Source organism: Giraffa tippelskirchi, chromosome 6 (assembly GCF_054371585.1).
Source record: "Giraffa tippelskirchi isolate mGirTip1 chromosome 6, T2T-mGirTip1v1.2.pri, whole genome shotgun sequence".
Taxonomy (NCBI): domain Eukaryota; kingdom Metazoa; phylum Chordata; class Mammalia; order Artiodactyla; family Giraffidae; genus Giraffa; species Giraffa tippelskirchi.
Window position 1 is genome coordinate 72,321,084 of NC_137280.1, and position 13,882 is coordinate 72,334,965.

At 44.2% G+C, this 13,882-nt stretch overlaps 1 protein-coding gene across 15 annotated transcripts in view; it reads right to left on the reverse strand.

The window, feature by feature from the left end:
* FAM135B (family with sequence similarity 135 member B) overlaps positions 1-13,882 on the reverse strand; it is a 252,056-nt gene that overhangs the window by 107,017 nt on the left and 131,157 nt on the right. For 13 of the 15 annotated variants that reach the window (XR_014057507.1, XM_081503749.1, XM_081503757.1 and 10 more), the window contains one exon: positions 6,590-6,669. The exons of the other annotated variants lie outside the window; for them this stretch is intronic. Coding sequence is in view for 12 of the 13 variants with exons in the window: in XM_081503749.1 (XP_081359875.1) it covers positions 6,590-6,669 (80 nt within the window). In the remaining variant the exon portion in view is untranslated. The remainder of the gene's footprint in view (positions 1-6,589; positions 6,670-13,882) is intronic. 15 annotated transcript variants of the gene reach the window in all.

Below are 13,882 nucleotides of genomic sequence, written 5' to 3' on the forward strand. Positions count from 1 at the left end.
AGATGTTCACTGCTTCTTTAGATAATAACATCAGGAGCTGGGCATCTGGAGGCTCATGAGCTCCAGAAACAGTGCCTGACACATAGGAGGCTGCGGAAAAACAGGTACTGAATAAACCGCAAAACCCATCAGGGCTAACATTTCAGTCCGTGTAAATTTCACCCAAGTCTGCTGATTCCTGCTTTTGTAATAAAACTAAAAATAGCCAGCATTTACTGAGGGCTTAGGATGGCAGGCTCCCCTCTAAGTACTTATACGTATTCCTATTTAAAATGTTCACAACCCCATGAAGAAGTTACTGTTATTAATATTATTCCTGTTGCTATTTTACAGAGAAGGAAAATGAGGCACAGGGAGGTTAGAACCAAGTCCAAGGTCACGCAGGGAGCGTTGGATGCAGCTGCCTGCTTCTCAAGCCTCTATGTGGGGTCAGGTGATAAAGACTGTTGTCTCTTCCATCAGCAAGAGGCATGTGTATCCGATGCATGTGTATCTTCTCTGGCTTACGCTTCAGGGGCCCTGCCCTCTCCCTCACCTTTCCCTGAAACCTGGTTCCTCAGGTGCAAGGTGTCCCCACGCAGATGCAGGTGCACCCTGGTGGTGCTGCTGCCTGAGTGGGGTGCGGGGCAGCAGGGGGCCCAGGAGCCTTGTTCAGCGTGGAGGCAGGCACCCGGGCAGCTGATGGAGGGAGGCACCCGGGCAGCTGAGGCTGTGCAGACCTGGTGGCAGGACTCTGCTCACTTTCTGAACACAGAGAGATTTGCACTGATGATCTGGATGAGAAGGCAGGCCACCTGGAAGTCAGGTGTGTTCACAGGAGACAGGCTCAGGAAGATAGCAGTCAAGCCTTCCCAGGGAGGCTGCCTTGAGGTCAAAGCCCCCCACCCCCTGTCACTCTGGTGATTGTCACTCACCCCTCAGTTCCCCACCCCAGTCCCAGAGCTCCAGGAAAGCAGCCTCAGCCATCTAGCTGTGTGTTAACTGTGCCTCACACACAGCCAGGCTAGGAACCGGGGTCTGATGCTGTGTAAATATCTCCACTGAAAGCTCATTAAATGTGGGGTAGATAGATCAGGGGACTCCTCCTGACAAATGTAGTACAAAGGTGACCGAGGACGTTATGTTCTGATGTGTGGGTATACACACAGGCTCCCAGGCAACAGGAAGTCCATTAAATACCCACACACAGTACTTTCACTGATGCCCCAGATGGTCCTCCAAGGTCATTTCTATAGAGGCTGCTGGCACAGGGTCACCAGGAACGCAGGGGAACGAGGGTTTGGCTGACTCCACACCCTGCCTCCCATATGATAAGGAGCGGCTGTACCACTTCGAGTGGTTTCGGGGGACAGATGATATAGAGCAGATGCAGACGAGGACCTGTGTGCAGGTGGTTTAGCACACGTGTGTCCCACGAGATTGGGGAAGCAGGGACCCCAAGAAGGGAAAGCGGGGAAGGCAGGCAGAGGTGCATCTCAGCAAATGTCCCCAGGAAGGGAGCGCCAGCCTGCTCCTACAGGGGACTCAGGAGGCGGGGTCTACATCTCAGCCTGTCCCATCCCCCGACAGGAGCGCATCTCCACACACGTGCACTGATAATCACGGGCTCGTGGCAAGGGCTGGGGGTGGGGTGGGGCAAGTTCAGATCTTGGACAGCATGTTCCTGGGAACCTGGGGCTGGGTCCTCCAATGCAGAGTCCCAAATGCAGGTCCCAAGAGCAAATGGGCAGGGGAATCGCATGAGACAGGGAGGGACACACGTCGCATGTGTACAGGCAGTGAGGACGCTCAGACAGGGAATGAGTGATTCTCACAGGGACAAGGATCACCACGGAGAACCAGCACAAATCCTTTCTGCCAGCCTATTGGACTAGAGGGGTGGAAGGTGAGGAAGAAAGAGACAGGCATTAAAAGCAGTGTGTGTGTGTGTGTGTGTGTGTGTGTGTGTGTGTGTTCAGTCACTCAGTTGTGTCCAGCTTTGCAACCCCTGTAGACTGCAGCCCAAGCTCCTCAGTCCATTAAATTTTCCAGGCAAGAATAATGGAGAGGGTTGCCATTTCCTCCTCCAGGGGATCTCCCTGACCCAGGGATCAAACCTAGGTCTCCTGCATTGACAGGCGGATCCCTTATCACTGAGCCACCTGGGAAGGCCATTAAGTTGAAGCAGAGAGGGATGAACCATAGTACAAGAGACTGAAGAAATCTTCCCAAAGAGGGACTTTGGAGGTTGAGCAGACTTTAAGATTTGATCTCAAGAACAAAGATGGACAACAATTCTGGCTTGGACCCCCAGGGAGCTGATCACTGAACCAGCTGGCAGAGCAGATTCACGGTCTACACTGGGAACCCAAGGTGAGGGGCCCTGGCTTCAATGTTTCCAAGATGACTTTTGTGAGGAGCAGAGGTGACAACATCCTTCAGGTCTGGACTCCCCCAGACATGTCCTTCTTGACAGCCTTCTTGAGCAGCACTCGCCTCCGGCCCCAGGAGGGCACTCAAAGACTAGGAGCTAAAGCGTTTTTACCTGATTAATACTCGCCATGAAAACAGGCATATTTGATATTTAGCTGCACTTTAATGGGCCCTGAAAAAAAATTAGTTTGATTCATTTGAAGAATAAATGTCTCTCCCCACCCTTTACATGGTGAAACTCTTAAAAGCTTTCACTTAATGAAAATGTAAATTACCTCTCAAAACATTACTAAAACTAATCATGGCAATTTTTTCACGCTTCCACAATTTACTGCTCATCCTTTCTCTTGCTTTGATGAGCAGTGACTAACAGATGTCTGTTTGTGCCGAACCACTTAACACAGCCTCAGTAAGTTTAAGCAGTGTCCCTCCCCCGTATATGACTTAATTGATCATCCCCCTAAGAGAAAATAATATTTTTTGACATCTCCAGGTAGGAAGGGTTGCAAAACCTATTAAATAGCATCACATGGGTGAAAGGAAACAGCCAAGACTAAGTATACATAACATCCATTCACAGACGCAGACAATTATCTGTAACCCTGAACTTAGGAAACAAATCTGTGAAACCCACAAAACGCAAGCCTTCAAATCAAGCAGAATCACATTAAAAAAAAAAAAATTCTTACTTTTGGTTTCTCTTCCTGGAATACCGTAACCCTCACGTTTTCATTCACCATCATTCATGTCTGTATCTCTCAGCGCTTAGGATTTTGGCTTAAAGGAGGAATCTGAAAAGTTTTGGAAGAGCCAGAGGTATCCTGGCCTCGGTGAAGCATTAGAGGATCACCTACAGTTTATACTTTTATATTTTTGGTGATGACCAAGATCCAGTGGCCTTTAGAATCGTACCGACCTCTAAGCGCAAACCATCCAGACGTCCACATTCACAGAGAACAAGCTCCCTTGATGCCCTGCACCCAGGGCCATGAGCAGATGAATCCACTGTCACCGTTGGAGTGTATTCACCTCTTTACATACGTGTCCCTTCTGTAATGTGGGGGTCTTTCTAGAAGGCCTGGGGAGGATAACTCTTAGCTGGTGCAAGCTCAGAGACTGTCCTAGTCTATTTCACAAGACATGTTGCTAACTCAGACAAGAAGGAACCATCCATTTACCGTAGCAACTTTTCCCAAGTCACCTTTTTAAAAAGTACTGAAGAAAGAAACACTGTAGTATAGCAATTACGGCCACATTTCCCAGGGGAAGTTACTATTTTTTTCTTATTCACAAAATGAAATCATAAACACCTACCTTGGAAAACCCAATGAGAAAGTAAGTCCCATCCAGAGAAGCAAAATCTAAATCACCTGCATAATTAAAGCACATTTCCATATCATATGGCTACCAGAGAAGGAACATGTTTTCAAAGAGAACAAGAATGTATAATTCTGCCCCTTAATTTATGAGGCAACATCTTCTGTATGAACAGTATTGGGTTTATGGCTTCCTGGTGCTTTTGTTTCAACTGGCTGCGCCTTTGAGACAAAAATCTCATCTCAGCCACCACCTCTACTGTATTAATTACTGTGACACTTCTGTCTCCCCATGAAGACTGGGTGCCTCCAGAGCAGGAAAGCATCTTCTCATCCCCAGGGATGCATTCCACAACACCAACCTGTGGCAGATGCTACTAAGTAAACAACTACTGAACGTGTAATTGTGTCACTTACTCTTACTGGTGGTTATTGTGATAATATTGTGATATTATTGCATAATTCATTCAAACATTAACACAAACCTAAGAGGTAGGGACCTCCTACCAGCCCAACTTTATATGTGAAGAATCCAAGAAACCAAATAGGGGAAATAACTTTTCTCAATCCACAAGACTGAGAAGTGTCGGAAGCAGGAATTGAACCTGGAAATTTTGGAATGTGTGGCCTGTACCACTCCTGAATTCTGCCTCGCTAGACACAATGAGTTTTTCCTATTTCTATTTTAAAGTGATTATCCTGCAATTAATAATAATTTTCAAAAAAATAAAAAATACTAATTTAAAAAATTTTTGAAAAAGGTTCTGTTTCTGATCTAGGACATTTGCTTTAATAACCTCTATAACATGTAAAATACCCTTTACATTTATAATCTCTAAGATACTCAACCATACAAAATCGATGGGATGTAGCAAAAGCAGTTCTTAGAAGGACATTCATAGCAATATAGGCTTTACTTAAGAAAGAAGAAAAATCTCGAACAACCTAACCCACCACCTAAAAGAATTAGAAAAAGAAGAACAGAGAAAACCAAAAGTTAGCAGAAGAAAGTAGATAATAAACATCAGAGAGGAAATAAATAAAATAGAGATTTTTACAAAATCAGTAAGACCAAGACCTGGTTCTTTGAAAGGGTAAACAAAATGCACAAACCTATGGCCAGGCTCACCAAGAAAAGATGAGACCCAAATAAACCAAGAAATACAATGCGTCAGACAAAGCCCTACAGAGGATGGCTATTTATGCTTCAGGTGAGGAAATGAAGCTCAAATTGTCAAGGCCTGGGATCACATGACTAGTTCATGCAACATCAGGGTTCAAATGTCCTACTTTCTCAGTCAACTCCGTGAACCTTCTGGCAGAAGCTGGGGTGGGAGGAGGCACGACACAGGAGGTAGCACAGTAGGAACCTGCAGGCACCCTGAATGAGCACAGGACATAGGAGAGGGGGTGACCTCCAGTCTCAGATGCTTGACTTATTCCCTGGAGAAAGGAGGAGTGAAGAGTGGAAGGGAAGGACCTCCTTGGAAATGTGGGGGCTTGACTACTACTTACTGCTTTACTCTGTGCAGAGTCAGGGGAGAAGCTGGCGGTCTCCAGGGTCTTTCTCTTTCTGGATCACAGGCCCCAACCAGCCTGTTGCCCATAGACCATCGGCCTCCCTGGCTTGTCCCTTGCAGGGTCCATGTACGCTCCCTCTACCCTGCACCTGCCACACCTCCCCCAAAGAGGAGCTAAACAGACCACCATATCTGCACTAACTTTGCAGTCATTCAACTGCATACAATTCTACTCGCCATAATATCACTGTCAACTATGGGGTAGTATAATTGCCAAGGCAACTCAAAGTGAAATTTTGGAAATGTAGTTATGAATGACCAGAGCTCTTGACCTTACTGAATTTGATTTCTATAATATTCTTGGCTACCTTGTAGAGTGAAAGTCAAGCATCTTTTACATGGTTCTGTCTTTTTGTCTCCTTACCTTCTCTCTCTTCCATTCCAAAGTATGTCTGCTTCTTCTTAAGGTCTGGTTGATCTATATAGTCTCCCAAACTTACTAATGCAAATACTTCTGCAAGAATATAATCTTGATGTCTAGCTTTACTTTTTATGTAATAAGTTCTATATTTCTGACTCAACATTATCACATTGAACCTGCTGATAGCCTGGGATACCTTAGTAATGCTCCAAGGTTAGAACCTGGATTGTCCTCGGCAATCCTTCTTCCCAAAGAGTATTGCATTTGACTCCTTGTGCACAGAAAATGCTACCACACCTGCCTACTGACTCAGTCCTGTTTATTAAATCCTCTTTGACAACAGGCTTCTTCTTACCTACCGGCTAGATGCCATTTCCCATCCTCTTCCTCCCTGATTTGATTTTAGCCAACCTCTACAGCCAGGTTTGGGGCTTCCCAGGTGTCTCAGTGGTAAAAAGTCCGCCTGCCAATGCAGGAGACCCAAGAGACTCAGGTTCGATCCCTGGGTCAGGAAGATCCCCTGGAGCAGGAAATGGTAACCCACTCCAGTATTCTTGCTGGGAACATCCCATGGACAGAGGAGCCTGGTGGCCTACAGTACATGGAGTCACAAAGAGTCAGACACAACTGAGCAACTGAGCATGCACTCACAGCCAGGATTATACTCGTATGCCAGCTGCTCCTAGGAGAGGCTTTGGGTTTTTTGGTTTTTTTTTTTTTGCCTTTAGCCAGGGCTCCCTTGCAATAACACACAGCCAAAGCAACAGTGGGTCTCCATTTCCAAAATCCACTTATTCAACAATCAACAATGGTTCACTGAGTGCCTCTACGTACCCTGCGCTCTGCTAAGCCCTGGTTTACAGTGATAAATGAAGGCTTACCAGCGGGCAGCAAGTGCCCCCTGTTATCCTCCTGCTCACCTGTCTGCCCAACGATGGAGGCGCTCAGTCTGTGGGGGATCCTTGAGGACACCTTCAAGGTCACTCGGATCTGATAATACCTAAGAAAAGAACAGAGGACAGGCTGCTGAATATCGGACTTCTTATTGTGGCCTGCTTCTAAAAACACCTAGACCTAATCCTAAAGACTGTAGGCAACAGGCTAGCTTCCAGACGGCATGCATGATCGTCTAGCATCAGAGAGAGATTTATTTTGCCAGCACCGTCAGGGAGGGATGAGATGGGCCAAGACGGAGACAGGAAGTTGAGTACATCTGAGGATCTTATCAGACACAGAAAAGGTTGGTGGTATTAGAAACAGGAACAAGGGAGTAATAAGTCATATGCCACAGGCACATTATGAGAGATGGCTTTTCTTTAGGCAAAAAAGTCCATTTTAAAGAAAACAGGAGTTGAGCTCATGGCAGACAATCCATACACGAACTGAATTGCTATCACATTGCAACACAAATATTTCCTTTAGAAACACGGCATCTGAGCTGCTAATCCTGGGGGTATCAGCAAACAATGTCACCAGTGTATCTCTGTGCTTTGGGTTTTATCACCTCACCCCCATTTCTAGATCCGGTCATTGCAGAATGTCGAGCAGGTTCCCATGCTGTCAAGAGACTCTCATTGTCATCTTCTGCCACATTTGCAGAAGCACGTTTTGAAGTTCTGTGCCTCGCAATTAATGATCCTTTCATTTGCAAGAACATGCCTGGCCTCGTCATCGTCCTCCCCTTCCACTGTTTTCAAACCCATTGGGTAACAGACTTTGAATAAAACAAACTGAAACAGAAGTAAAATAGACCATGAACACATCAGTTTCTCATGGCTCACTGAACTCACAGCTGGGAGCTATTCTGCTATTGAGTCTGTTGCACTGTGAACACAGGCAGAGAAGGTCCCTGTTGACGCGTTCATGTGTATACGGTGATCCAAGGAGATTGAGAGCAGAGAACACAGGCACTGAACTCGTGTAACTTGGGTGACATCACGTGAGAGCTGTGTGACTCTGAGGACATCACACACCTTCTCTGAGCTTGTTTTGCATCTGTAAAATGAGGTCTCCTGCATTGCAGGAAGATTCTCTACCCTCTGAGCCTCCAGGGAAGCCCCAAAAGAAAGAAAGAAAAAGATCTGTCATAACTTCTGCTTCCAGGAAATATGGAGTAGACATATTTTTCCCTATTTTCACTAACCATAGCCAAAAGTTCTAAACAGTGTTTAGAAAAAAAAAAAAAAAAGGAGATTCTCAAAGGTGAAGAAGAAAGCAAACAGTCTAGGGACCTCAAGGTCCAAGGAAAGACATGCTGGTGGGTTTTCTGTATATTCTTTTGCCTCACAAACTTCTCACTGTAGTTCATCTGTTATTCCTCTCTATAGCACATTTTACAGAACAAAAGTTTTTAATCTAGAGGAAGCTGAATTCACCATTTTTTTCATGGGTAATATGTTTTGTGTCAAGTTGAAAAACTCTCTGCTTAGTTCTAGATCCCAAAACTTTCCTCTATTTTGTTTTCCTAAAAGCTTTCTATTTATCGTTGAGGTCTATGATCCACTTTGAGGTCATTTTACATGAGGAGTGAGATTTAAGCTGAGCTTCTTTCTTGTCTTATTGGGGCCTATGGGTGTTCGGTTGCTTTAGGACCACTCTTGGAAAGGCTATATAGAATTACTGTTGAAACTTTGTCAAGGATCTCCTGGGTGACCTCTGACTGCTGTGTGGGGCCACAGGTCCAGGCTCCCCATATGGTCTCTGTTTAAACAAGGCCAGGTGGAGTTCTCATCACTGCCTGCCGGTAGTGAAAACCTAGCTTCCTATTTGAGACCTTCTCTTGCTGGGGGAGAGGGGCGAAGGTGTTTGTTACAGCCTGGCAACGGTGGACACCCAGGATCCCACCTGGCCTCTGCTGGGGTGGGTAGAGGTCAAGCCGCAGTTTTTCCTGTGCCGCTTGGCTACTGTAGAACTACTATTGTCAAAACTTTTCGGTCTTGCTGGGCTGCTTCCAATTAAAAAGCAGAGACATTACTTTGCCAACAAAGGTCCATCTAGTCAAGGCTATGGTTTTTCCAGTAGTCATGTATGCATGTGAGAGTTGGACTAGAAAGAAAGCTGAGTGCCGAAGAATTGATGCTTTTTAACTGTAGTGTTGGAGAAGACCCTTGAGAGTCCCTTGGACTGCAAGGAGATCCAACCAGTCCATCCTAAAGGAGATCAGTCCTAAATTCATTGGAAGGACTGATGCTGAAGCTGAAACTCCAGTACTTTGGCCACCTGATGAGAAGAGCTGACTCATTAGAAAAGACCCTGATGCTGGGAAAGATTGAGGGCAGGAGGAGAAGGCGACAACAGAGGATGAGATGGTTGGATGGCATCACCGACTCAATGGACATGAGTTTGAGTAAACTCCAGGAGTTGGTGATGGACAGGGAGGCCTGGTGTGCAACTAAACTGAACTGAGGCTGCTTCCTTCCTGGTCTTGTGTCTCGAGAAAGCAGACATATTTGGCTGGAGCTTTTATTTTGATATTTAAAATGGCCTCTGAGTGTAGCGCTAAAGCACTGTCTAGTGTCCCTAACAGCAAAAAGCCTGTGAGGTGCCTGACACAGAAAATAGGGTGCTTAGGTAGGCTTCATTCAGGAATGAGTTACACTGCTGTCAGCCATGAGTTCAATGTTAATGAATTACATGAATATATTTATATAGACACATACATATATACGAATATATGTATATATGCTATGCTGTGCTTAGTCATTCAGTCGTGTCCGACTCTTTGCGAACCCATGGACTGTAGCCCACCAGGCTCCTCTGTCCATAGTGATTCTCCAGGCAAGAATGTTGAAGCGGGTTGTCATGCCCTCCTCCAGGGAATCTTCCCAACCCAGGAACCGAACCCAGGTCTCCCACATTGCAAGTGAATTCTTTACCTTCTGAGCCACCAGGGAAGCCCAAGAATACTAGGGTAGGTAGCCTATCCCTTCTCCAGGGGAACTTCTTGACCCAGGAATTGAACTGGTCTCTCCTGCATTTCAGGTGGATTCTTTAACAGTTGAGCTACCAGGGAAGCCCATATAAAGGCACATATATATACACACTTATTTTAGGTGTTTCCACATACACCTTTAAACAGAAACACACCTAAACAAGCTATATATTGATCAGGTGGTGAGAGGTGATGACCAGAGGCTGTCAGGAACATAACCCTGTGCTTCTCCTAGGAGCAACATCTCATATACAGATAGTTTACCACCATCATGAAATCCAGAGAGGAAGCATCTGAGTCAGGGAGACTGAGGCAGAGTGGAAGGTTCTTGCACTATCTACAGCAGACAGTTGCTACTTAGCAGAATCTAATGACCACTGTGCAGAGATACTGGCTGTGTAATGCTAGATCATTTTATTTTTCCAGGGGAGACAGTAATTCAGATTTTTAATAAACCATTTAAAAATTTTTAAATGTTGGTTCATAAATCAATGACAATGCCAAGAGCAACAGCAAAAACAATTAGCAGCAGCAACCATGGCCACCGTGTTAACAATAAAGCCCTGCGCTGACAAGATAAAATACACTCACAGGCTGAATCTCCATGGGCCAGTAATTGGCAAACTCTGATTTATACAAATACAAGATGTCACTTTCAGTGTTTCTATAATAAAAGACCAATGCATTTTAATAATTTCATCATCAAAGGGAGAGGCACAAATCCTTCCACCACCACCAGCAGCAGTTGTAATATTCAAATGGTTTCCTCTTCAAGCATAAAATAGGTCAATTACTGCCAGAGGCTATGCATTGCTTTTCTGTTGGATTATGCGCAGAGCAGTTACAGTTATGCTCAAGCTTTATTAAGCACCTCTGTGCTCGGACTTATCCTAGGAAATTCCATGTATGCAATCTTCTTTGGTCCTCCACAAAGGCTTCACAGGGCTTCCCTGGTGGCTCAGTGGTAAAGAATCTGCCTGCCAATGCAGGAGATGTGAGTTTGATCCCTGGGTTGGGAAGATCCCCTGGAGGAGGAAATGGCAACCCACTCCAGTATTCTTGTCTGGGAAATCCCATGGACAGAGAAGCCTGGCAGGCTACAGTCCATAGTGTCGCAAAAAAGTCACACAGGACTTAGTGACTAACCAACAAAGTCTTTGTAAAAGAAAGCATTATCTCAAGTGTCAATCAAAGAAGCCACTGAGTCATTGGAGGACTCAGACTACTTAGCTAAAGTAGTTAAGTTAGCAAAAAGCAATGAGGTTCTAACTTGAGAAACAATAGTAATTTGTTTTTGCCTATTATATCTGATAGAAGTTATATTTTGTTGCACAAATTATAATTATTTTGTTATCACTTCTGGAGCACTATCTGAATTGCTTCTCCTTAAAAGCACTGATGGTACTGAACTTTATTTCAAGGAACTAGTCATCTTGAACTTCAGATGCTTTATAGGCATATCCTGAAAGAAACAGGTTTCAATTAGGTTGGCCCATTTGGCTTCTGCCTTGATTATACGGAATGTTTCAATCCCTTTAGCAATTATCTTTTGTCTGAAATAAAGTTTCTACCAGGCCATAAACTCATAAACCATGTCATCTATGACATAGATGATTTTGTTTGATTTTTTTCAGGAAATCTTTGATGTCCTTACTGTGACTTCCATCTTAAAAATTAGAAAACTAAAGCTAGAGATGCAGGAATCTGTCCAAGCTCACATATTCAGTAAATGATGTTGGCGCATCTCCTAGGATGACGTTATTGCTTCAGATAGACATACTTTAACCATTGTAAAGTCACCCCCCCCCCCCATGAAGACGGGAGCAGTTAGCTCCAATCCTTGGGGAATGAACAAGCATTAGGAGAAGATGGGGGTAAGTACCAGTCAGAAGGGATGGAGAAGCTAAGACCAGGAAGCGAAAACCTTCAGGCTACATGCTGGTATATTTGAATAGTCTAGATTTGTAAAGGGCCCTTTTGGGAAATAACAGGAAAACTGGCATCCTTTAATGGCTTCCACTTGTAAAAGTGACACTGAACGATGCCCCTTACATAACGTGGCAGGTAGAATAATGTCCCTTCCAAAGATAGCTACATCCTGATCTTCAGAACCCTCAAAAAAGAATTAAGGTTGCAAGTGGAGTTACAGTTTCTAATCAAAGAAAAAAAAAGTATTTTAAGTATAATGAGAGCTGACATGGTTTTGCACACTGTTGGCAAATGGAAAAATCATGATAGCCTTTCTGGAAAGCAATTTGGCAAGAATATCAAACATTTTTATTTTCCTTGACTCAAGTTCTATCCTAGGAATCTATTTTTATTTTTTGGATGTGCTGCACAGCATGCGGGATCCTAGTTCCCTACCAGAGATCAAACCTGTGCCCCCTGAAGTGGAAGCATGGAGTCGTAACCACTAGAGCACCAGGGAAGTCCCTAGGAATCTAACTTGAAAAGTGTGTGTGTGATTTTTATAATAATGAAAAATCAGAACAACAAAGGAATGGTTAAATAAAATCCTATGATGACACATATAACCTATAAAAATTATGATTTTGAGGACTACATAATAAAGGAAAAACGGACAACACAACATTTTTAATGGGAGTATCCTCATTAATTTTTTCTGGTATGCTGTTTAAAAGTTAAAATAATGCCAATAAGTGAATCAATAAAGTTTTAAAAAAATCAGGAGATTATTCTGGATTACCTGGGTGTGTCCAATGCATTCACCAGGCTTCTTCTCAGTGAAAGAGAAGTGAGTGACAGAAGAATGCAACGTGAGAAAGGTTATCATCTCATCCATGCTGGCTGTGAAGAGGGAGGGGCCACCAGCCAAGGAATGCAGACAGCCTATAGGAGGTTCATAGAACTTCCCCTAGAAACTCCACAAAGGATCACAGTCCTGCCAACGTTCTTATCTTAGCCCAGAGAGACTCATTGCAGACTTCTGACCTCCAAAATTGTTAGATAATAAATTTACATTGTGTTAAGCCACCAAGTTTGTGGTGATGTATTACAGCAATAATAAATTAATGTGTACAGGCTTTCAAATCCCCTCCTCACGACAAAACTAATAGACAGGAAAGGTTATCTCTATGTTAACAATATACAAACTGCAACTCAGAAAGATTATATAATTCTCCTACAGGCACACAGCTAGTTAATGGCAAGATTTAGTGGGGATTAAGGAGATCCAACCAGTCCATCCTCAAGGAGATCAGTCCTGGGTGTTCATTGGAAGGACTGATGTTGAAGCTGAAACTCCAATACTTTGGCCACCTCATGCAAAGAGCTGACTCATTGGAAAAGACCCTGATGCTGGGAAGGATTGGGGGCAAGAGGAGAAGGGGATGACAGAGGATGAGATGGCTGGATGGCATCACCGACTCGATGGACATGGGTTTGGGAAACCTCTGGGAGTTGGTGATGGACAGGGAGGCCTGACGTGCTGCGGTTCATGGGGTCGCAAAGAGTCGGACACGACTGAGGGACTGAATGGAAATGAACTGAAAACGCAGGTGGTTGTCGTTCAGTCGCTCAGCCATGTCCGACTCTTTACGACCCCATGGACTGCATGCAGCACACCAGGATTCTCTGTCTTTCACTATCTCTTGGAGTTTGATCAAACTCATGTCCATTGAGTCCATGATGCCATATAACCATTTCATTCTGTCACCCCCTTCTCCTCCTGCTCTCAATCTTTCCCAGCATCAGGGTCTTTTCCAATGTGTCACCTCTTCCCATGAGGCGGCAAAGTATTGGTGCTTCAGCATCAGTGCTTCCAATGAATATTCAGGGTTGATTTCATTTAGGACTGACTGGTTTGATCTCCTTACTGTCCAAGGGACTCTCAAGAATCTTCTCTAACACCACAGTTCAAAAGCATCAATTCTTCATGCTCAGCCTTCTTTATGGTCCAACTCTCACATTCGTATATGACTACTGGAAAGACAATAGCTTTGACTATATGAACAAAGGTTCATTTGACCATTTGACTAAAATATAAGTTCGTATTTGTGGTGGAGGCAAAGGCAGGTGCTTTAACGTTCATAAGCTCACTTAAATTTTCCCATTGTCCATTTTCCCCCAGAAGCCTAACTCCATTAATTCTGATCACTAATGCGTTTTCCTCTGTTTTCTCAAAAACACGGTCAGAATATGAATGCTGCTTTTTGCTTCTATGTTTCTTAGAGGTCTTACTAAGAGCACTGTACAAAGGGAAGAAAAACATCTCATAAACATCGAGTATTAGTGATTAGAAACATCCAGCTTCTCAGAGAGA